The sequence below is a fragment of the Actinia tenebrosa genome, unplaced genomic scaffold (genome assembly GCF_029948245.1).
Source record: "Actinia tenebrosa isolate PJP-AT-01 unplaced genomic scaffold, QUT_ActTen_1.0 PGA_scaffold10__47_contigs__length_13832649, whole genome shotgun sequence".
Taxonomy (NCBI): Eukaryota; Metazoa; Cnidaria; class Anthozoa; order Actiniaria; family Actiniidae; genus Actinia; species Actinia tenebrosa.
Window position 1 is genome coordinate 13,386,272 of NW_028292570.1, and position 23,795 is coordinate 13,410,066.

Consider the following 23,795-nt stretch of genomic DNA (forward strand, 5'->3'; position numbering starts at 1 on the left):
TCTGTTTGGTAAAATGCTAATCAAAAGTTGCGCAAAAAAATAACATCGCTCAAGTGTAATTACTTTCATCTGGATTTCTGTTTAACAAAAATTGCGCAAAGAAAAACAACACTGAATTAGTTTTAACTGGCCTTCTGTATGGTAAAATGTCAGTCAAAAGTTACGCGAAAAGATAACATCGCATCAAGTGTAATTACTTTCATCTGGATTTCTGTTAAGTAAAATATCCGTCAAAGATTGCGCAAAGAATGTAACACCGTTTATTCCCTTATACAGTAATGGACCGTTGGGCCCAAAATCTTGGAAAACAAAAATATTTTACTCAGAAAAAACAAATTTACTTTGAAAAATTGATGTTACCTACATACGACGTACTTAATCTAATGCAACAATTGTTTTCGTTAGAGGCTGTTATGGTACTATTGAGTTACGGTCTAGTCCGAGTGTCATTTCGGATGACTGGTCAATCTGCCAAGAACCGAAAGACAAAATACAACATTCAAGTGGACAATTGTATTTTGATGGAAATGTTCCATTACAACACTTCTTAACTATCCATTGATAATGTGCAACAAACAAATGTAGTGCATCTGTAAGACGTATTTATCCTTGGCGTTGTGGAAACATGTTTTGAGTCGCCTTGCGTGACCACCGGAACTAGTGATGATAGAAGACTGAAATAATAGTACTTTTCAACTTTATAGTCGAAAGAAGAAATAAAATGGCATCACTAGAGGTCATGGCGTGTGAAATGTGGTTGTTTTATGTTGTTTTCAGGTTAAAATCCCGCGAGCATGAGATACTTGCATAATCAATAACGCGTTGCGTAACGCTTTCTTGGGTGAAAACTACCGACACATTTGGGACTCTCAGCGAATAAGGATTAGCGGGCCGCCAACAATCTTTGGATATGTTATTTTAGAAGGGTTAGGCTATAACATGGTGGTAATTATTTAGTTCTGGTACATGTACCACGACACATTTAGGCATATTGAAAATGACGAAAATTCACGAATTTTCTGAAGCACCAAAGTAGGGTCACTTTAAAAATCTGTAATTTATTTACAATGGGGACTAGCAAAACTATTGTGGCATGAAACTCAAGAAGAAGAACGTACCTTTTCAACGAAAAAATAATGGTCTAGATATAATAAAACGCGAAGCCGTGCGAACGCCGAGAAAACTTCGATTTTTCCTATCCGACACAGGGTGCCCAAGCCCGTTTCGGCTCAAAAATCAACTTTTGGCGATTTCTCCAAAAATAAAAGACGCCCAGCACTTAAAGTTATATTTTTGAAAATGTCTTACCAGGAAGGTTATTTAGGCAAAGTATGAGCAATTTCGATTTTTTTCAACTGTCCGATGGTTCTCGACCGTTACAGACATTGACTCTTAAGTGGTTACCTCGGCACGAACCCTGGTTGTGAGACAAGTTGCAGAGAAAACTGCTTCATGTTATCGCACCTGTTCTCCTAAGGGAATAGAAATTTGAATAAGAAAAAAAATTTCACCAAGCATTTTGGTAGTGTTAGTAAAATGATGCCATCATGCAAATGGCCTATTAGATAACTATTCTGATAAACATAATGCAGTGCAGTCTATGCTTTGCCGTCCTTCCCACCCACCCCTCCCTTGCAAATTACGCTGTACTTACCTTTAAATTCTTATTATTTTACCGGTTATTAGACTGAAGTGAAGGATAAAGTGAAAGTAGACGATGAAGAGAAAGTGGAAACTGAAGAATTAACAGGTAATAGTACTCGCATATAGTATCAAGCCACCAAAAGCCATATATTATTATTTAACAATTATTCACCAAAGGCAAAGTGATTGTTGGGGAATATTTACCGAGATGTGAGTCTTTGAGCAGCCAGGTAAATATTCCCCAATAATCACTGAGCCTGAGACAAATAATTGTTTTAGTATAAATATACAGGTGATTCTTTCAAAAAAAGAAGAAAAAAAGAAGATAAAAGGCATTTTTTCCGGCAACAGCAACAAAGCGGCTGGCCACCATTTTGGATTTTCGCTCGAGGTGGTTATCATGCGATAGTGTGAGTTTCTTGACCAATCAGCGCACAAGATTTTCTATAATCACCTGGCTATTTTTACTTAAAACCATATATTATTAAAAAGATATCTATTATTATATATATTTGGGGAATAAACACATTCAATTAAGATGCCAATTAAAATGAACCATGCCGTCCCCTTATGAACACAAGCTGAGACTGTTTTCTCAAGGTTGCGTGCGCATCCAACTTGACGGGCCACAAAACTGAAAAACCCAAATTCAGTAAAATTCAGAAGACAGTTTTATATTTAAAGAGGAGAATAATCGATTTTATGAATTCTTATCGAAAAAAGTTAATAGCAATGCATGATAATACTCATGTTCTGGTATCTTGGCCCGTCAAGTTCCTTAAATCTGGATGCGCACGCAACCTTGAGAAAACAGTCTATTGCACCCAGTTCGCTATGTCACCTGACATTTCCATTCAAACCTGAAACTTCTTATTTTTTCCTTTCTGTATTTTAGAAGACACAAAAGGCATTCCAGAATTCTGGTTAACTGCAATGAAAAATGTTGATATGATATCAGAAATGATCCAGGTAAGCCCTGCTTACATTCTTAGATCCCTTGAGTGTTATGTCAAAGCAGCTCAATTTTGGAGGACAAAACAAAAGAATTTCAGAATCTCATAAGAATGAGAAAGCTATTGTCTTTTAAATTAAGCTGTATTCCAACGTGCTGCAAGGGGTCTATAGACCCCTTGCATGTGAAGTCAAAGCAGCTCAATAGACCCCTTGCATGTGAAGTCAAAGCAGCTCAATAGACCCCTTGCATGTGATGTCAAAGCAGGTCTATAGACCCCTTGCATGTGAAGTCAAAGCAGCTCAATAGACCCCTTGCATGTGATGTCAAAGCAGGTCTATAGACCCCTTGCATGTGAAGTCAAAGCAGCTCAATAGACCCCTTGTATGTGATGTCAAAGCAGGTCTATAGACCCCTTGTATGTGACGTCAAAGCAGCTCAATAGACCCCTTGCATGTGATGTCAAAGCAGCTCAATAGACCCCTTGTATGTGACGTCAAAGCAGCTCAATAGACCCCTTGTATGTGACGTCAAAGCAGCTCAATAGACCCCTTGCATGTGACATCAAAGTGGTTCAATTTGGAGGGCAAGACAAAAGAGTTTCAATCTTTTGAGAATTGGAAACCTATTGTTATTCCCTTCAAATTGAGTTTCATTTCGACGTGCTGCAAGGGGTCTATTAGCCGCCCAGTCAACTCTAAAAAGTCATGTGATTGACAGTAAGTCCAACCTGGAAAAAAGTTCGGACATTGTTCTCGGATTTCCGTACAAATGTACTGACTTTAAATGAACTATTTACTCGGTTTGTTTTGTTAGTTCTCTAAATACAAGCAAATGATCATGTTTCTATCTTGATTGAAGCTTTTCTTATTGCTGTTAAGAGAGCTAACTAAAGAAATCTATCTAAATTTTCTCTTTAAAGTCAGTGAATTTGTATGGGAATCCGAGAACAATGTGCGAACGTTTTGGTGACCGTAACACAATCCAACACAATTTATACCACGTGACGGCTTGCGCCGAAAAGGTGAATTGAGTGTGACAAACCCCTAGGGGAATGAACAGCTATTGTTTTGAAACTCTTCAGGATATCATTATTTCATTCATATCTTTTGGGGAACTCATGAATTTTTTGAAAAGTGAAAACCAATGAAACCAAAAGAATTCTCTGGAGGTTTGTCACTCTGAATCAGGAAAACGTTGCCACACCACGAATGAGGTCTAGTGTCCAAAAATTGTCTCGGCTAATTTTTACGCGTTGTCATGACAACAGGAACATGATGAGCCAATCTTGAAGCACTTACAGGACTTAAGAGTTATATTTAGTGGACCCGGAAGTGACGTGGACAATTCCCAGTACCCCCTACCGATACCCATGGTAAGCCTTGAACGAGGTTGAAGTTAATATAGATTTTATAATTATGTATATGCTTTTTAACTACGGATTAGAATTTTCTTGCTTTCTGATTGGTCTAGAGTCAGCGGAAATACATGTCAGAGGACCTATCGGTATATTACGGCAACAAATCACTTGCATGCTTGAAACTTTTTTATTTTCTAATTTTCCCCTCTAATTTTCCCCTTGTTGTAGTAAATTTTTTGTGGTAAAAAACCAATTTCCCCCAGTTTTCCATGGTATTTACCATTCTTTTGGTCTTCTAGCTGTCAAAATATGTTGTGCACCACAATTTTTGTCAACTAGGCATCAAAATATGTCGTGCTGAATAAGAGGATATACCATGGCAAACTGGAGGACATTGGTTGAATATAGATATAGATGTACAGGATTGTCAATAAAATTTGTGGTAGGCAGTTATGAAATTGAAATAGGGGGTACACCGGAAATCACTAGAGCATGTAGTCAAGGCATCCTGAATCTTGAACAGGATTTAAACCCATGTCCAGGCGATTCCGGAGCCATACTCTAACCATAGTCTCATATGAGACGACTTCAAGGTCACATTAGATTGGTTTATCGGCCCGATAGGAGATGTATAGTTATGTGTGCGCATGAGAATATACAGTCAATGTCATTAACATTGTCCCGCTGAAAAAAGATATTTAAACATTCACACATTTACACATTTACACATTTACACATTTACACATTTACACATTTACACATTTACACATTTACACATTTACACATTTACACATTTAGACTAAAAGAAATATCACGTGTTTCATTATGTATTCTTTGCCTCGTGTGCGTCAGCCCGAACTTTAAATGTAAAATTCAACTCGTGAATCGAAAATCCAGAATGCCCCGACCATTTTGTGAGAATTTAAGATGGAGAATGGTATTTCAGCGTTTGCCTTATGCTAGCACGTTCGAGGAAACGTGATATTTCTTTTAGTCTAAATGTGTAAATGTCTAAATGTGTAGATGTGTAAATGTCTAAATGTCTAAATGTGTTTTTTCGGTGAACAACGTTAATGACATTGACTGTATATGAAATATGTATTTGTACTGTGTTTGTAATGTATCAAATTGAGCTGAGCCTAATAACGTGTATTTCTTTTGTTTTCTTTGGTTTTGTTGTAGGGTTTTGTTCTGGAATTCCACTTCACACCCAACCCTTTCTTTACCAATACTGTAAGTATACTCCTTTGATGTATCACTAAGCTTTGTTAAATGGACTAAATTTTGATATGAGAGATGAGGCGGTAAGCGGTGTGGGATGAGCTCAGAAATCATATAAGAACTTGCGTAATAGGTAAAAATGACAAGCCTTGCTGATGAGGCCCAATGCAGGCCAAAACAGCTGTCCACGGTTCCTAGTTGAGCTGGTTCATTTTTTATGCGACTTGAAGTTGTGAAAGGCTTGTATAGCACTCTTCTTCAGTCGTTTCATCTAAGGCTCGTAATTTACCTATTACGCATGTTCTTAAATGTTGATATGTCATGTTTCATATCCACTATGCATCGTGCTTCTCTGGTGTTCTGCCAATCCCTGTGCTTTATAAATGCACACAGCATGTGCACGTGTTTTCCATTTCTTCATTAGTTCAATGTTATCTCTAGTATAACTTGATCATGTTAAAAAAATAAAAAAAATAAGTAGCTTGATCATGTAATACCAGGTGCTGACCAAGAGCTATATTATGAAGTGTGAACCTGATGAAGATGACCCTTTCTCATTTGAAGGACCTGAAATAGTTAACACCTCAGGGTGAGTCATGTAATATTTTCCCTTTTAACACCACATGTCATTCCCTTGAGTACTATTTCTTTCTTCATCAGTAATGTTTTCCCATCTCAGACCACATGTCATTCCCTTGAGTACTATTTCTTTCTTCATCAGTAATGTGTTCCCATCTCAGACCACATGTCATTCCCTTGAGTACTATTTCTTTCTTCATCAGTAATGTGTTCCATCTCAGACCACATGTCATTCCCTTGAGTACTATTTCTTTCTTCATCAGTAATGTGTTCCATCTCAGACCACATGTCATTCCCTTGAGTACTATTTCTTTCTTCATCAGTAATGTTTTCCCATCTCAGACCATGTGTCATTCCCTAGAGAATAAGATTCTTTGTTTGAGTTGTATCCATATTCATGTGCCTTCTCGTGTACAACCGTTAAACAAAGAAATGATACTCTAGGGAATGACACGTGGTCTTGAGAATGAGATTCTTTGTTTGAGCTGTATCCATATTCATGTGTCTTCTCGTGTACAACCGTTAAACAAAGAAATGATACTCTAGGGAATGACACGTGGTCTAGAGAATAAGATTCTTTGTTTGAGTTGTATCCATATTCATGTGTCTTCTTGTGTACAACCATTAAACAAAAAAATGATACTCTAGGGAATGACACGTGGTCTTGAGAATAAGATTCTTTGTTTGAGTTGTATCCATATTCATGTGTCTTCTTGTGTACAACCGTTAAACAAAGAAATGATACTCTAGGGAATGACACGTGGTCTTGAGAATGAGATTCTTTGTTTGAGCTGTATCCATATTCATGTGTCTTCTCGTGTACAACCGTTAAACAAAGAAATGATACTCTAGGGAATGACACGTGGTCTTGAGAATAAGATTCTTTGTTTGAGTTGTATCCATATTCATGTGTCTCCTCATGTGCAACCGTTAAACAAAGAAATGATACTCTAGGGAATGACACATGGTCTTGAGAATAAGATTCTTTGTTTGAGTTGTATCCATATTCATGTGTCTTCACATGCACAGCAGTTCGACAAAGAAATGATACTCTAGGGAATGACAGTCTTTAATGGGAAAGCGTTGCACCACAAATGAATTAAGTCTATTTGATAATGGAGAATGCAGGGGTAAAGTTGTTGGATAGCCTTTATTTAATACTCCAGTTTTGAGTTCTCTGGTGCTCAGGGTTAGCCTTACCCTGGTCCCAGAGCTTTCTCGTTTTTTTTTTTTCTCTGTAAAAAGCGGCAACAACGAGCCGCGAAGCAGCGAGCCGCGAGAAACCTCTGGTCACGACCGTTGAGAATCTCACTTTCATGCCATCAACTTATGATCGTCGAATTCTGATTGGATGGCTATTTTAATCAGTGTACGAGAAATATGATTGGCTGGATTAGATATCTATGGGGGTAGGGGCTGAATGATTTTGTCACGTCAATATTTTTGTTTGGGGAGAGGGGTCAGACTTTTCGTGCCATCGGACTATATCGTCATTATAGCGTCTTGTCAGCCTGAAGTTTGATCTTTAAAATAAATCTTACAATCTTATCTAAAGTCTATAGTTTATAAATATTGCTGGTTTATAGTTTCAATGACGGTTTTGATATCCAGAGAACTATTCGAGAGTATCTTGAAGTCAATTCTCGAAAGTCGTTTTCCCGAAATAGAACAGCTATCGGCTGAGCAAAGCAACGCTTTGTTTGGTCTGTTAAACCGAGAAGATGTCTTCGCCGTTTTGCCAACCGGCCATGGCAAGTCAATCATATTCCAACTACTGTTCGACTTCTGTAAGGAACTTTATCTCAGAGGGTTTCCTTACCCAAGGAACGCCATCGTCTTGGTGATTTGTCCGCTAAATTCGCTGGTGGAGTCTCATATCCGAGAGTTGAATTCCCGAGGCATGACAGCAAGCAGTTTAACAGGAGATATTGATGAATCGAAAATACTGCGTGGTCAATATTCTTATCTCTTCGCAAGCCCCGAGTCTGTCCTCCAAAATGAAAAATGGAGGAAAATGCTTGAAAGTGAGGTCTATCAAAGAAATGTGTTCGCTGTTGTCACCGATGAAGCGCACGTGGTGCCAAAATGGTAAGCTCAACTGATATGACCCATCTTCGTGATGATAAACTTTGACAATCGATTACATGTAACTGTGACATTAGTACTTAGGGACCTAAAATTACGGCTTTCGTATATTTAATCTTGAGAACACAGGGGAGGATAGTTCTGATCATAGAGTAACAGTCACAAAGAAGAAGCAATGATTCGATAAAAGGTTTCTTGGCGTAAACCTTGTAAAAGATAGAGCTAAAATATTCCTACATGACGTTGTAACCACAGTTCCGAAACATTTGTGAATTATAAAAATTGAAAAAAGCTTTAGATCCCAACAAGAAATCAGCTCAAACTGAAGTGTTTTTAGATCGGTCACTTGTTGCACAAATTGTAAATGTCTGCATTTATGCTCAATCATTGGTTATATTTTTTCCAGGGGATTCAGCAGCCAAAAACAGAAATCGAGTAAAAAGGAGTATGTTGCTGCTTTCCGTGAGTGTTTCTCAAGACTTGGGGAACTTAGATCTCTGCTCAGCCAGAAGCCACTGGTCCCCGTCCTTGCGCTGACAGCCACAGCAAACACAAAGACAAGGAAGGACATAAAAGAATCCCTCTGTATTCGAAAAAATTGCATTGAAATTTTTCTTAGTCCAAATAGAGAGAATATCTACCTCAACATTGCTAAGGTGAATTCAAACATTGGAAATTCTTTCGAATTGCTTCTAAAGGAGATTCATGAGAAAAATGTAACACTGGACAAAACTATTGTTTACTGCAAATCGATAAAGGACTGTGGCCGCTTGTTCATGCATTTTAAACAGGAACTTGGAAAGGATGCTTACGCTCATGATTGTGAAGCTTTGCCACAACATTTGATTATTTCCATGTTTCACCATTCTACACTGGCAAAGAACCAGATAAGAACATTAGAGTCCTTCCATGATGAGAATGGCACATGTAGACTGGTGTTTGCTACTAATGCCCTTGGGATGGGAGTCAACTTTCCCAACATAAGGAGAATAATTCATTATGGCCCACCAAGGGAAATGGAGGAACTCGTTCAGCAGATTGGTCGTGGAGGTAGAGATGGTAAGCCTGCTGTTGCTTTAATTATGTACACTGGGCATCATCTGAAAAACTGTGATCAGTCAGTTAAAGACATGTGCAAATCCACATCAGGATGTTTGAGGAAACTTTTACTGGCTGATTTTGGGGTTGAAGAGTTCCCCAACTACCAAAGCCATGAATGCTGTATCAACTGTCACAAAACATGTTTATGTTTAGAGGAATTGTGTAGTATCCCTTTGCCTGAAGTGTCACTTCCAGATTGTAAATCCAAAGCACCACAGAAGACCAGGAACATTACAGCACAACAAGAAGAGCTGTTGCGAGAACTCCTAAAAGACAATGTCTTGGAACTTTCTTTGGGTCTCATTGACTTCTTAGGCATAGATGGCACTGCTTTATTCACCGATATATTGGTGAAGAAAGTTCTAAAACATGCAAAATTTATTTTCAATAAAGCCTACATACTTGAAAATCTTCCTGTGTTCAAGAACCAACATGCCATGGACATATTATGTATGGTGAATGATGTGTTTGAAGACATCAATGAACAGGAAATTGATATTAGCCAGTGTTCTTCATCAGAGGTTGACTTTACCTGTTCTGATGTGGAACTTTACATCTGTGAAGAGTTACTTGAAGAATACAGTGAAAGTGAGGCTGATTGTACAGATGATGAAGAACTGTCTAGCAACTGGTGAGCGATAATAAACACATGTAAGCATTTAAAAGTATGTATGTACTGAGACTGGTACCTGTTCCACCAAAAAATGGAATAAATGATGTGCAATGAGCCCTGATCACATAATATTGTTTTTGACACAACAGCATGTTTGACTGTTTATTGGATTTTTCACATTTGTTTTTATATTTTGAACATGTACTAGTAACTACCGGTAATAATATTGATGTATAGTTCCTCCACCTTTAGAGACCTTTGACATTCGATCTAAAGGTGGAGGGACCATACATCAATATTATTAACTATTGGTTATGCATTCCTTTCTTTTCATGTTGGTATATCTTTTCTGATATTTCCCCCACGAATATCAAAAAGCTGCTTGCTTAAAATAATGGCTAGACATCAGACAATACTCAGCAGTGGAATTTGTCTGGTCAGATCTTTGCCTTGCGAATTATCTTGAGCAGTAAAGAAACAAGGCGACATACTAGCCATTATTTTATGCCCTAAGTGAAAAAAAGAATTTTGCAAATGTTTACCAAGAAAATTAAAGGTACTTTGCAGTATTTTGAACTTAACACAAATGTCATTTGACATATTTAACTAAAACCTAGCTTTATAAAGTTTTCTTTGACACTTTGCTGCACAAAGTAAAAGTTAAAGTTCACATATCAAATTTATTCAACCAAAAATTTATCAATTGAAAGTAAACTGCTATCTTGTATGTCTGGATTCTCTTTAGTCCTTTTTCTTTGGGAAGGGGGGGTGGGGGGTTGAGATTGCATAAATATTGAGTCATGAAAAATATGCAAAAAAGTGAAACCAGACTCCCCTGAAAATTTTCGAATAATTCCTCAAAAAAATAACAAGCAAGACTGCTATTTTCATTTTTCCTGCATTAAAGCTGGAGTTTAGAATCCTTGTTTGGCCCATTTTTTCTTGTGCTGATTAAACCATGAATTCAGCTTGTCATATTCCAAAGTTGAGAGTATACTTCTTTTAAAGTGCAGAAAGGCTGCATGTTGTCTTCCTTCTTCAGCTTTATCAACAAAGACCTCTGCTCTTGTGTGCAACTCATTCACAATTGTTTGAAAGTCTGATTGAGAGCGTGTCACAGTGTGCTTCCCAGATGGTCTTCTAACAGTTAGCTCTGCATCTATAGAAGACAGCAAATCCTCAACAGGCTTAACTGCTCTGCTGCAGCGTAAGGCAGGAGTTTGGTTGAGGTTGGCACCAAGATTACTCAGCATTTCTTTCTGGAGATGTACAATATGTTCCATCCTCAGATCCATAGAAATATTGTTACCAGCTCCACCTTTGTTGTTCACAGTCCTATTCCATATAAGACTGTGTGCCTTTTCTGAAGATAGCAGAGATTTAGTATTTGCAATCAGTTGTAATGCTGCCAAAGCATACTTTGTGTGGCCATGACCTTTATACAACAGCAACATGTACTTCCAACATCTCACTATTCTTGCACCATCTCCTTCTTTTACTGCATCATTGAAATTAAAAATTAGCATTCCAAGACTTAAACGCACACAAGCATAGTTGTATACATAATCTTCTTTGACTTCTACTTGCTTAGGAGATTCAGCTATTGTCTCAGCAATGTCCACTCCATGTTTGAGTTTCAAATGACTATCTCTTGCTTTCTTATAAACATATGTCTTCCCGCACTTACTGCATGGGAACACTGTTCTTTGTTTTGGCTGGTTTAAAGTGTTTACATGATCAACAATTTTGCTGTATTCTTCTGATTGTTTCTTCATCACATATTTCTCAAGTATGGTTTTTACATGATTGTAGAACCAAAGTTGTTTGTCTTTCGTAGATGCTGTTCTTACAGAATGTGGAACAGCTTCGTCATGTATTGACTTCATGCCAAAGTGAGACATTGTTGCTGCAACTATGTAAGCATTTGTTTCATTGTGAACAAAGTCTTTACAGTAATTAAAGTTATCTTCCACATTATTTGTCTTTGCATTAACATTGTTGGTCACATTCATGTTAGAGCACATTGTTCCTTGATCACTTGCTGATGATTGCTTGTAAAGGATGTCATACAAAATCTGAAAATATAATAACAATTATTGTAATTCTAATTACTGTGATACTAAAACAGACTATTGTTTAAGCCCTAAAGAAAAATAAGATTGGATTTACAAAATGGAGACGGGGGAATGTTAACAATACCATTACCACTCCTTTAACTTTCACGCGCCCATCAAAACAACAGTAGCAAAGGGGAAATAGGGCAATACGCTGCCTCCACCAATCAGAGAATATAAAGGTACCGACCAATTTATTTGATTGACGCAAGTGTATTGCCTAATTTTCTGCTGTTCAATGAGCAAAAAGTTATATAGTTTGAACAATTTTTCTAGAAAGTCAAAGTTTATACTTGCCATGTGCTAATGACTGTGATGTCAAGTCTTAGCGTGAATATTTTTAGTTAAATTATGCATTTAATTTTACTTAGTATTTTAGAAGTAATGGATAAAAAACATACCTGGTATATTAAACGAATCCCATGCCAATCTTCGTGTTTAGTTTCAACACCTTCAAGTCTGTCGTAATTTGTGTCTCCATCCCCTCTAGCATCCTTAGCATTTCTTCCTCTCTCTTCTGTAAGTTGATCTCCTCCAAAGAATATACTTTCAATGGCTTCAGTCACTTGTTCTCCACTTTCTGTTGTTGTTACCATGGTAGGTACATATTTCGATTGTATATGTTCCAAGATTTCAATCATCTCATCATTCAGATTTTCATTCTTGAATAAGATTCCAAGAGGAACCTGAAATGCATCAATTATTGTTAAGTATGTATTAATCATGTCATATAACACAGGAATTTCAATCTTGGAAAATACTTGGTATCTTGAAATTACCTAATTAAACCAATAATTTACCAATCTGAATTGTCAAGATATTGGGAGTGCTCTATTTTATTACCAACAATGTGATTTTGTTGATAAAATCAAGCAACAAGATCCTAACCATTGTTATTCTGTTCTATCAATTAAAACCCCAACTAAATGTATTGGAATTTAGTGATTTTTCCTGTGTCATGTGTATGGAAATGTATATGCTTTGGTTGGTTTGGTTTGCAGCCTCTGTATCCCCACTGTAAATGTATTTTTCATATGAAATAATTTGTACTTTATAGCTATTTACTAACCTGGACTGACTTCTTCATCTCCTGTGAAAACTGATGTGGAATGTGTTTGATGATAGTTCCACTGAAGCACTTGAAGTCAGGGACTTTATCAACTAGTACTCTTGCAGCCAATGGGATGAAATCTTGTAGTAGTTTATTGTTGTCTTCAGGTGAGGGAAGGAACTCTGAATTTTCAACCTCTAAAATAGGTTTAATCTGTGTGGCATTGTCAGGGCACTTGGAAGACACCCGATCTTGAATGGCATTCATGGCAAACCAATGTATGCTTCTGTTCTGTTTATCACTAGACATATGTTTCACCTTAACATACATATCTAAATTGTCACCTATAATTTGGTATTTTGGAGGCTCATTGGAATTCTGATGAGATTTGAGAATGCCGACATCTATTTTGTCCAATTTGTTTAATTCATCCACAGTTTCATGATCAAAGACAAAGTCATTGAATGTCTTTAGATCACCTTCAGAAAATCCACTTGTTATCAGATGGTCAGAGACAGGGCAATTCCCAGCATTAGATAGTGCTTTAATGCTCTCACTTTGGCTGTATTGCTTGTAATCATCAAGGAAGTCTTCCATATTTGCTAGATCACTGTTTGTTGATTGGCTGTTCTCATTACAACATCCTATCGATGAATCAGCTGTAGGGAATGATAGATCCAGACTACTAATATTTATTGTCTGAAACCCCTCTGGAATTTGCTCTTGCTTTTGAACTTCTTGTGTAGTTAAATACTCATCGACATGGTCAAGCATCTCATTTATCAGGTGATGGTCCTCTAGCTCACGTTTCCAGGTCTTTACCTCAGAATCAAAATTCTTTCCCATTTCATCTAGTTTCTTTAAGGTGCTGTTATGGCTTACAGATATCCCCCAACGGTTTGCACGAACAAAACCCTAAGATTAAAAAAATGAATTTAACCTAAGTAATCCTATGAGCAACGTGAAGTTAAGGTATATATCCTTTATCATTCCCTCCCCACTCCACATTCCCAACGTTTTGGATTGCATCCTTTTTCTTGAACTCCGTTAATTAATAGCACTCTGTTACATAGTATCTGTTACATTACAAGCACAACTGGAATATAGACATTACACATGTAAAGGAAAAATATATTTGACTGTGTGCCAAACTTTAAATGTACCTGTTTTTTAGCTCCACCATGCCATAAGACACCCAATGAAAACCTGAAAGCAAGAGCAGACATCTGGGGACATCTCTGCTTCAAAAGAATAGAAGCTGCAAAGACGATAGGTGCTGCACTGCCACTCATCTCATCACCATTTCCATCTCCTTTTGTTTTCCTCTTTTTTCTAAGGCTTAAACTGGAACTGCACATGCATCCATACAATGTAGGTGCTCTTGTTGCTAATTCTTCTTCGCATTTTCTTTCAGAAAATGCGACCAAATCTTCTGCCTTCGTTTTTTTCAAAATGGATGGTTGTTTGTCGCTGCATAAGGAGTTGCATTCTTTATCGATATCACAGTATAGCTTCTGTAATATTTCATCTTTTAGGGATGAGTGTTTCCAAAGAGAATTTGCTACTCCACGGTATTCTTGGTGAGCAACCTGTCTTATAATGGTGGCATCTAACTCTTCTTTAATAACGTTTTTTACTCTGCCGGATGGGTAATCAATGTGGACCTAGTTAATGAATTCAAAAGAGGATATGTCAATACTTTAAATTGAGCCTCCTTTTGTTATGATTGTGGAAACGATCGAGACAACAATCGACAAAAAACTTATCGCGAATAGGAATTTATCGCTAATTTCCCTATTCTTTCTTTCGAAAATATATTCTTTAAATAAATCTTAGAGAGAGGTAAAACGTAACCATAGAAAAAAATATTAAAGAACAATCTAAGATATTAAAATATCTCACCTCCGTGCGAGCATTGCCTTTAGCTTTCCGGTCTCTCGGGTCCAACAAAACTTCACTGTCCAAACCTTGGAAAGGGTTATCCGCAAAAGAGTCTCGATGATCTGAAAGTAGTTTTCTTTTGCTTCTTAACTGGCTGTTAGCGCAGGCCTTTTTCCGGACATGGCAGTCGTTAAATTTCTGTGAATGAGGATCAGCTGTTGTAGTGGGGGAATCCTTAGCACATCTCTTCTTGCGAACTAAATCCAAGCGGTTTATTGTTTCCTTGTAGTTTTCCCTAAATGTTAGTATATCATTTTCTTGTTCTAAAATCTTGTGGTATTTCAAAACAGTCCTGTAGCATTTTTGGCACAAAACTTGCGATATACCATCGATGTCCACCACTTTCGCGCCAGCGACTGTCTCAAAACGGCGAAGAAATTCTCGATTATTTGCTCCAAAAATATTAATTTGCGAGCGCCCACTGATTTTTAAACTTTCTCTGCAAGCTCTACAGAAGTTGTTTGGACGCTGTATAAATACCTTTACCGGTGTATTATAATCTTTCTGCATAATCCCATAACTATTGAGTCGAAGTAAGAAGAGTCGCACGTGTAGTACACTATTTTGACAGCTCGTAAATATACAAAGTCTCCTCTCCCACCCCTACTTGAAAAAAATAGTGTTGGTATATAGCATTAAGCCTCCACACCCTAATGACAATTTGTAACACGATCATCCTTTTGTGATTGGTCGACTAGAAGTGATGGATTTGACAGCTATGATGGCATGAAAGTGAGATTCTCAACGGTCGTGACCAGAGGTTTCTCGCGGCTCGCTGCTTCGCAGCTCGTTGTTGCCGCTTTTTACAGAGAAAAAAAAAAACGAGAAAGCTCTGGGACCAGGGTAGGTTAGCCTCGATTTTGTATAGAATATTCATGTGTTCCATATCTCATAAAATAAAACCAGAATTGACAAGAAATAGACATTACTGGGAGAGATGATGTCTCTGTCCTCTGCCTGCCCGTCCATCCGTCCGTCTGTCCGTCCCTCCGTCCGTCCCTCCGTCTGTCCGTCCATCCATCTACATGTTCATCCATCTTTTAATTCTTTTTATTTTAACTTCAGCTGTAAAATTGATTGGAAGAAAGGAAAAAATATCACCCAGAAAGTGATAAAGAAAAAACAAAGACATAAAGGTATTATCAATAATACACCACCCACCACTTTTATTCAATCTAGACTAGAAAATACCCCAAGAAGTTGAATCCTTCTTTGTATGAAAAATTGCAACATACTTCATACGAAAGTCAGTCAAGTGTTTTTAAATATTTTTTTCAGAGTTCATGGAACATCATCAGATGATGTTACAACTTCTCCTAATGTGTAGTTCCAACTTCTCCTAATGTGTAGTTCCAACTTCTCCTAATGTGTAGTTCCAACTTCTCCTAATGTGTACTTCCAACTTCTCCTAATGTGTAGTTCCAACTTCTCCTAACGTGTAGTTCCAACTTCTGCTAATGTGTAATTCCAACTTCTCCTAATGTGTAGTTCCAACTTCTCCTAATGTGTAGTTCCAACTTCTCCTAATGTGTAGTTCCAACTTCTCCTAATGTGTAGTTCCAGGAATAGCAGATATCGGAGTTACACCCTGTTGCCTTCAAACAATTGTTTCAAGTTGAAGCATTTGGGTCAATACAATGAAATGTCAAGTGTATAGAAACTGACCTAAATGTGACAATGACAAATGTGTCTGACGGCAATAGAGCGTAACTCTGATCATCTGCTATTATCCATCCCCCCCCCCCCCAGGGAGGAATTATTTGGAATTTCCAAGGGAAGGGAAGTTAGAGAAAGAACAAATGACAGAGTTTGTAGAAGAAAATTGGAAGTTCCGGGCGTGGTGGGGGTAGGGGGTGGGGTCTTTAAAAATATTCCTTTGTGGTGGGTTATGGATAATTTCTGGAACTACACAATTTCAGTTCTCGTCAAATTTTATGCTCAACTCAATGTTTTTTTAAAATACACTAGTTTTCTTTGAAGTAAAAAATAATAATAAACAAACTAATTAATTCTACAGCTTCTCATTAATCCCATATAGGTAACTGTCCAATTATTTTCTTAATTGGACAGGTCTTGTTGATATGGGATTAATTAGGCAGCTATATAATTAATAGGTAATGGGATTTCATGCTCCCCAATCAAGAAATAGACTCGAAAAATTCGTCTGACTGCCAAATTGGACTCGGCCTACGGCATCATCCAACTTTGTCAGTCCTCGCAATTTCCTTGTCCAATTATTTCTTAATTGGACAGCATGGAGTCCTATTACATATACTAATAGGACACTTGTATTATAGCATCATTTAATACAGCTACCAGACTCCCTTGCACACTTTCTTTTGTTCAGTTAATTAGCACCAATTGTCTTACTATTCTCATGAGGGAATACAAATTTGAATAAGAAAGAAAATTCGCGAAGCATTTTGGTCGTGCTAGTCGAATGACGCCATCATGCAAAAGGCCCAATAATTAAATAAAAATAAAATAATAAGTTTTCTTTGAAGTGCTCTTCCCCTTATCAATCAAACTTTTCAAATACATTCCTAAAAATTTTGATTTTTTCTTAGATTTTTAAATGGTTGAACTGTTCTGGAAAAACGAAGGAAATATGAAGTAAATATAAAGTACAAAAACAAAATGGATTCGTAGGAAGAATTCAACCACTTTTAAAGTGTATATGACACGAAAAAATTTTAATGTTAAGAATGTGTAGTTTATTTGCATTAATAAGAATATCACGGTTAAATTTGTTCCAAAAACGTATTTCTCTAGAAATTCAAAAAATTTTAGCACGAGTTGTGACGTCATTTTGTTTACAAGTCTCCAGATTTAGTTGCAAATACATGAAATATGTTTGAATATAGAATCTTAATTTCAAGTAGTACACTTTTCAATTTCCCAACATTGGAAGAGTACTACGTGAGCTATCAAATGAAGCTGACTAAAATATGTCTTTTGTTGTTAATTTATATGAATTACAATTTATATTTAGTACATTACTACTGAATCTAGAGTACGTGTCAACAAAATGACGTCACAAATTGGGATTAACTTTCGCAAATATCTCAAGAAATAAGCTTTTGAAACAAATTTTGTTACGATATATTTATTATTACTAACAAACTATACATTTTAAATGATGGAATGTTTTCGTGTCATATACACTTTAAGCGATTTCTCCAAGTTGAACATGGTTTTTGGAATGCAGTTTAACAGTCTGATCGATAGGTGACAAAAGCTTTAAACCATATGTCTATCTAAATATTGATGAGCAGGTCTCACTTCAAAGAAAATGAGTGTTAAAATTTGTAAATACTGTTTTGTATATAATGACGTTTTATCTTGATTTGTATCCAGGGCGTGGTCAAACTAGGTTTGTCAACAAGACAGTCAAAAATGATTCATTCTTCAACTTCTTTGCTCCACCTGAAGGTAAAATGAAGGCTGTTTTTGCCACCCATAGGTTACGATTCATTAATTGATTCGATGCGTTTCTTACTGATTCTCTTGTTTGCTGACCACTAAGAAACCTATTATCAGGGTTCGTGCTACTCCTTAAACTCCTTGAAAACTCCTCGAATTTAATTCACGTTTTCAAGGGCACTTGAAAAGCTCTTGAATTTTATGATTTTAGCGAAACCCCTTGAAAACTCCTTGAATTTTTGCTTTGACATTACTTGCATGGTTCTGAAATAGATCTTGTCAGAAAAATCGGAAAATCTGAAAGTCAACCATATGCAACCACAGTGTAAAACCTTGGCATAGTTAGCTGAACATACTCCTTGTAAATTCATTTTTGGGTCTTTGTATACTCCTTGAATAGTCCTTCAATTTTAAGTGGTTACCTCAGCACAAACCCTGTATTATAGTAAATCATAATTTTGTCCATGGTTTCAGCCATTCCAAAAAACTTTGGCAAAGGTTTTGTATTATGTTGCATACCAATCCCTAAACGCTCTATGGGCGATGTGAATGCAATTAGTGAATGTTTACAAAAATGTGGAATGCTTCAAATGTTTTCCTGGTATTTTACCAAACATTTTCCTGGTATTTCACCAAACATTTTCCTGGTATTTTCCAAACATTTTCCTGGTATTTTTCCAAACATTTTCCTGGTATTTTACCAAACATTTTCCTGGTATTTTTCCAAACATTTTCCTGGTATTTTTCCAGACATTTTCCTGGTATTTTCCAAACATTTTCCTGGTATTTTCCAAACATTTTCCTGGTATTTTCCAAACATTTTCCTGGTATTTTCCAAACATTTTCCTGGTATTTTTCCAAACATTTTCCTGGTATTTTCCAAACGTTTTTCTGGTATTTTTCCAAACATTTGCCTGGTATTTTTCCAAACATTTTCCTGGTATTTTTCCAAACATTTTCCTAGTATTTTCCAAACATTTTCCTGGTATTTTCCAAACATTTTCCATGTATTTTTTCAAACATTTTCCTGGTATTTTTCCATGATATCCCTCATCCATGACATGACATTGGCAAATAAATTTAATATATTTCAAGCTTAGTGACATGTAACATGTGTGTAAACATTTAGCAATTTATTATTTTCAATATTAATACGATTATCTATAAATATTATCTAACGTAAAAACTTGTTTTTTTCAGTTCAACAAGATGACCAAGAAATGGTAAATATTAACATTTTTTATACACCTATTACCTATTAACCTACCTACTATTAATCTATAATAATAGTTACTGGTATTTTTAGACAAGTGAATATAATAAACCCAGTGTGCTCATTGGTCACAATTCACGTGTTATTGATATAGGCCCTTGCATGTGACTTCAAAGCAGCTCAAATAGACCCCTTGTATGTGACGTCAAAGCAGCTCAATAGCCCCCTTGCATGTGATGTCAAAGCAGCTCAATAGACCCCTTGTATGTGATGTCAAAGCAGCTCAATAGACCTCTTGCATGTGATGTCAAAGCAGCTCAATAGACCCCTTGCATGTGACGTCAAAGCAGCTCAATAGACCCCTTGTATGTGACGTCAAAGCAGCTCAATAGACCCCTTGTATGTGATGTCAAAGCAGCTCAATAGACCCTTTGCATGTGACGTCAAAGCAGCTCAATAGACCCCTTGCATGTGATGTCAAAGCATCTCAATAGACCCCTTGTATGTGATGTCAAAGCAGCTCAATAGACCCCTTGCATGTGATGTCAAAGCAGCTCAATAGACCCCTTGCATGTGACGTCAAAGCAGGTCAATAGACCCCTTGCATGTGATGTCAAAGCAGCTCAATAGACCCCTTGTATGTGATGTCAAAGCAGCTCAATAGACCCCTTGCATGTGATGTCAAAGCATGGCAATTACATTGCAAGCAATGGCATTACAATATTGTCAAAGTGTAGTGTAATGTAAGTAACGTTTTATTATTTCTTGTGTAGGATGAAGACACTGAAGCACTTTTAGCTGCAGATTTTGAGATTGGTCATTTCTTTCGAGAAAGACTCATTCCTAAGGTTGGTTTGTCATCATCTCCAAACACGCCCCCCTTCTCTCTTACACACCCATTCACTTGTGTACACCTAAAAAAGTTTTACGTTTTCGACCCTTCCAATATATTTACGGAAGAATTAACTGTATTTCTGGCCCCCTACCCCCCGCCCCTGCCCCACCCTGTTCATGCATACATCCCTAAATACCTTTGACGCAGCCTGCACGAATGGTTTGGAAGGCAGGAAAAAATAGAAACCCATGACCCAAGGTGAATCGTCGTGTTCACCTCTCATCAAAGCTACCAATGTGTTCGATTCCTGGACTCGGCCGCATATGTGAGTAGACTCTCCTGTGGTCGATTTGTTTTCTCCGAGTTTTGCAGTTTTATTCTCTCCACAAAGAAAACTTCAAAATTTTTATTTGATCTACAATAACCTAGATGAAAATTAATCTTTGTAATTCTAGTAAATCTATTAAATTTTATTTTTTGCTTAATAGGTCTATTGTTAAATGGCAATAAGTCTGAAGCGAGATGACGTTTTACCCCCGTCTCTAGACCATAATCCTTTTCACATTGCTTTTGTTCTTTAATTATGACTATTGTTCCTGTATTCTCTAAGCAATCAAAAATTTTAATATGAAAGAATTTTAAAAACTATTATGGTATAGAGTCAGGGGTTAAATGTCATCTCGCTTCAGGCTTATTGTATAAAATATTGATACATGAAAATGAATTAGAATAAAGATGATTGTGATGACTTTTTTCACAGGCCGTTCTATATTTCACTGGCGAAGCAATAGAAGATGAGGTAAAAGCCGAGTCTATTAACTGTGACCACTGGAATAAGACTGACCAATCAGATAACAGTAAACTAGACAGAGATTGAACGTTCTCACGCTCTTATTATATCGATGTGCTATCTGATTGGCTGGTTAAATATATTGAACTAAATGTCGCAATATGATTGGTTAATGATACAAGTTTATTTTTATTGGTTCCGGTTGGAGTATCCACACAGTAAATGTTTATATCATTTTTGAGTCATTTCTTACAATTTGTACTCGTGTTTTTCACCCTTTTTTTCGTGTTTTTTATTTTTAGTTTGATGACGAAGAAGATGAAGATATGGATGGGGTAAGTTATCTCTGGTTTCCTTGACAACTTTTCATCACCATGACAACAGTGTATTTATGATGTGCTGATGTTTTTTAGGAGGGTGATTTGGGTGATGATGACGATGACGATGACGATCCAGACTACAGTCCAAAAGTAAGTGTCGCTGTTATGAGAGCCAAAAGTGTGGTTCATTTTATTTTATTTCCTACTTTTCAAGGATTTCCACTTCATATTTAATAATGATAATAATAATTTAATGAATTTCTAAAGCGTTTTATATTACGTTGTATAACGCTTTACAATGAATTTCCAAACATAATACATTAACAGTCAATGTCATTAACGTTGTCCACTGAAAAAAGACATTTACACATCTACACATCTACACATCTACACATCTGCACATCTGCACATCTACACATCTACACATCTACACATCCACACATCTACACATCTACACATTTACACATTTAGACTAAAAGAAATGTTTCCTCAAACTTTCTGGCATAAAACAGACGCTGAAGTACAATTCTCCATCTTAAATCCTGGATTTTCGATTCACGAGTTGAATTTTACATTTAAAGGTCAGGCTCACTTTCGTCTAAATGTCTAAATGTCTAAATGTGTAAATGTCTTTTTTCGGTGGACAACGTTAATGACATTGACTGTGTGTATATATATATATATATAGAAGCCCTCGCACTCTGTCCAAGTCGACCCATGAGAGTCCCAACCATGGCTACTGCTAGCGCTCGCCAAGCCAATTCAGACAGAGTACCTGGGTTTCACAGAAATTTAAACTCTACTTTAAGTTATATAAACTTGCATCTACAAAATGTTCAAAATTGTTCAAAATGCTCAAAAATGTTCAAAATGTTCAAAAATGTGCAAAATGTCTTGAAGTAACAAATGCTATTACATTTCTTAAATAATGATAAAAATTATGGTAATATTATGATAACAAGCTTTGATTGTAAGCTTTCCTGAATAGGAACGTTTTAAGATTTTTCTTGAAGTCACGAATGTCATTACATCTCTTTAGTTCTTTGGGAAGTGTATTCCATAGTTTGGGACCCATGTACAGAAATGCTCTTTCATATTTCTCTTTCTCATATGTTTTAACGGTTTTTGATTTTCAGGAAGACCAACCAAAAGAATGCAAACAGCAATAAACTGCCTGACCCCTCCCATGAAGGGAATTATTTTGTCTTTAATCTGATTCTTCAGATTTCACTTTAGCTACCAATCCACGCGGTTCAGACGCGATAACCTAATACCATCATTGAGCTGAAGCACCTGATTGGTGGTCCTTGTCACATGATTCAGTCCTAAATTGCGTGTAAAAATATCTTGATAAATAACAGCAGTATGAGATTATTAGTAGATTCCTCTGTTGATAAGGAATTCTTAGTAATTGCTGCGTTTTGTAATAAAGGAAACATTTGAACAATGATTTAACTCAAATACTTGTGTCACTTGATTAATTTATCTCAACGAATTACCTGATTTCGTGACTGCCAACCTGCGTGACTGAACCTTGCGTGACCGTTAGGTATTCATCATGAGAGTTTCCGAGAATCTCTTTAAGAGCTGTCAAATGCACATGCAATTACAGCACATACAGTACCACAATAAGACAAGACAATAATAGAGCAACAGTTATAGATAGTATATTTGACTAGATATTCTTGACGAAGTGAAGGCATGAACACAGAGGGTCTTATCTCTGAGCGTAAAACTAAGGCCAGGGCCCGGTTGTACGAAGCCTGGATCTTTCAGTCGGATAGCGCTATAGGTTGCTATCAATAGACGTCACTTCCGGTAATAGCTCTTTTTTGATGGCTTGTAGAATTCTGGAGGTTGTTTTGATCTCTTGTTTTCTGGTTTCATGTCGTTAAAATAGTCAAACACAATAGTTTGAGGACTTATTTTGATATGTTTTGACTTAGCATCCGCTAGTTGCCCCACAGTCAACCGCTTGTTTGCCCCCCACTAAACTCCAAAAAAGTCATATGATTGATAGTAAGCAACCCAGGCTTCGTACAGCCAGGCCCAGGTGATTTGGTATCAAGGCGTGCAATGCATTGTTTGTCACAGCGAAAGTCTCCAAGAATTTTGTATCTTGTCTTTCCGCCAACAACAAAAATAATATTTTGAGAAGAAATTTGGCGAATATTTCCGCGGATTACTTAGTCTTAATTTCAAACAAAAGTTGTTGTTTATCGAAAGGAAAACCTGAAACTTGGAAATATTGAGCTACGAATCAAACTACGGGCTGAGAGAAACGAAAACGCAGTTGCATTCGAATGGGGTCACAAAACAGGAAAAACAGGAAAGGCACACGATAGCCTGACATCAAAATACAACGATTCTATTGGTTGAATAAAGACCTGGGTGTAACCTAAAGTACAAGGCAGAGCCCCAAACCATCCAGACAGCTACACTGTATCTACCAACGATCAAGACGTAGAAGAAATTACGGAAAACTTAAAAGAACTTATATACAGAAATCCCAATTATACAAGGGCCGCGAAGCGGCCTGAAAGTATAATTGAA

The 23,795-nt window shown here is 36.8% G+C and overlaps 2 protein-coding genes across 3 annotated transcripts in view; one reads left to right on the forward strand and one right to left on the reverse strand.

Moving 5' to 3' along the window:
- Positions 1-22,703, forward strand: part of LOC116308635 (nucleosome assembly protein 1-like 1) — a 38,056-nt gene extending 15,353 nt beyond the window's left edge. For both annotated transcript variants that reach the window (XM_089027062.1, XM_089027063.1), the window contains exons 7-19: positions 1,687-1,750; positions 2,540-2,613; positions 3,867-3,971; positions 5,139-5,189; positions 5,678-5,766; positions 15,727-15,797; positions 18,019-18,093; positions 19,285-19,307; positions 20,071-20,145; positions 20,893-20,931; positions 21,225-21,257; positions 21,336-21,392; positions 22,379-22,703. In XM_089027062.1, the coding sequence (XP_088883188.1) occupies positions 1,687-1,750; positions 2,540-2,613; positions 3,867-3,971; positions 5,139-5,189; positions 5,678-5,766; positions 15,727-15,797; positions 18,019-18,093; positions 19,285-19,307; positions 20,071-20,145; positions 20,893-20,931; positions 21,225-21,257; positions 21,336-21,392; positions 22,379-22,411 (789 nt within the window). In that variant the 3' untranslated portion in view covers positions 22,412-22,703. The remainder of the gene's footprint in view (positions 1-1,686; positions 1,751-2,539; positions 2,614-3,866; positions 3,972-5,138; positions 5,190-5,677; positions 5,767-15,726; positions 15,798-18,018; positions 18,094-19,284; positions 19,308-20,070; positions 20,146-20,892; positions 20,932-21,224; positions 21,258-21,335; positions 21,393-22,378) is intronic.
- Positions 10,270-15,488, reverse strand: LOC148913129 (uncharacterized). Its single transcript, XM_089026776.1, has 5 exons — positions 14,623-15,488; positions 13,884-14,384; positions 12,739-13,635; positions 12,071-12,355; positions 10,270-11,630 (listed from the first exon to the last, which is right to left on the reverse strand). Exons 1-5 carry the CDS (start codon positions 15,169-15,171, stop codon positions 10,470-10,472), a joined length of 3,393 nt encoding a protein of 1,130 aa, XP_088882902.1. The 5' UTR covers positions 15,172-15,488; the 3' UTR covers positions 10,270-10,469.
- Positions 22,704-23,795: the final 1,092 nt, after the last annotated feature.

Coding starts and splice junctions, on each gene's coding strand:
- LOC148913129 (XM_089026776.1), bottom strand. CDS start 15,171: ATGCAGAAAGATTATAATACACCGGTAAAGGTATTTATACAGCGTCCA. Junction 12,356..12,738: donor AGATGAAGAAGTCAGTCCAG/GTTAGTAAATAG, acceptor GATGCATTTCAG/GTTCCTCTTGGAATCTTATT. Junction 11,631..12,070: donor GGATTCGTTTAATATACCAG/GTATGTTTTTTA, acceptor TTATATTTTCAG/ATTTTGTATGACATCCTTTA.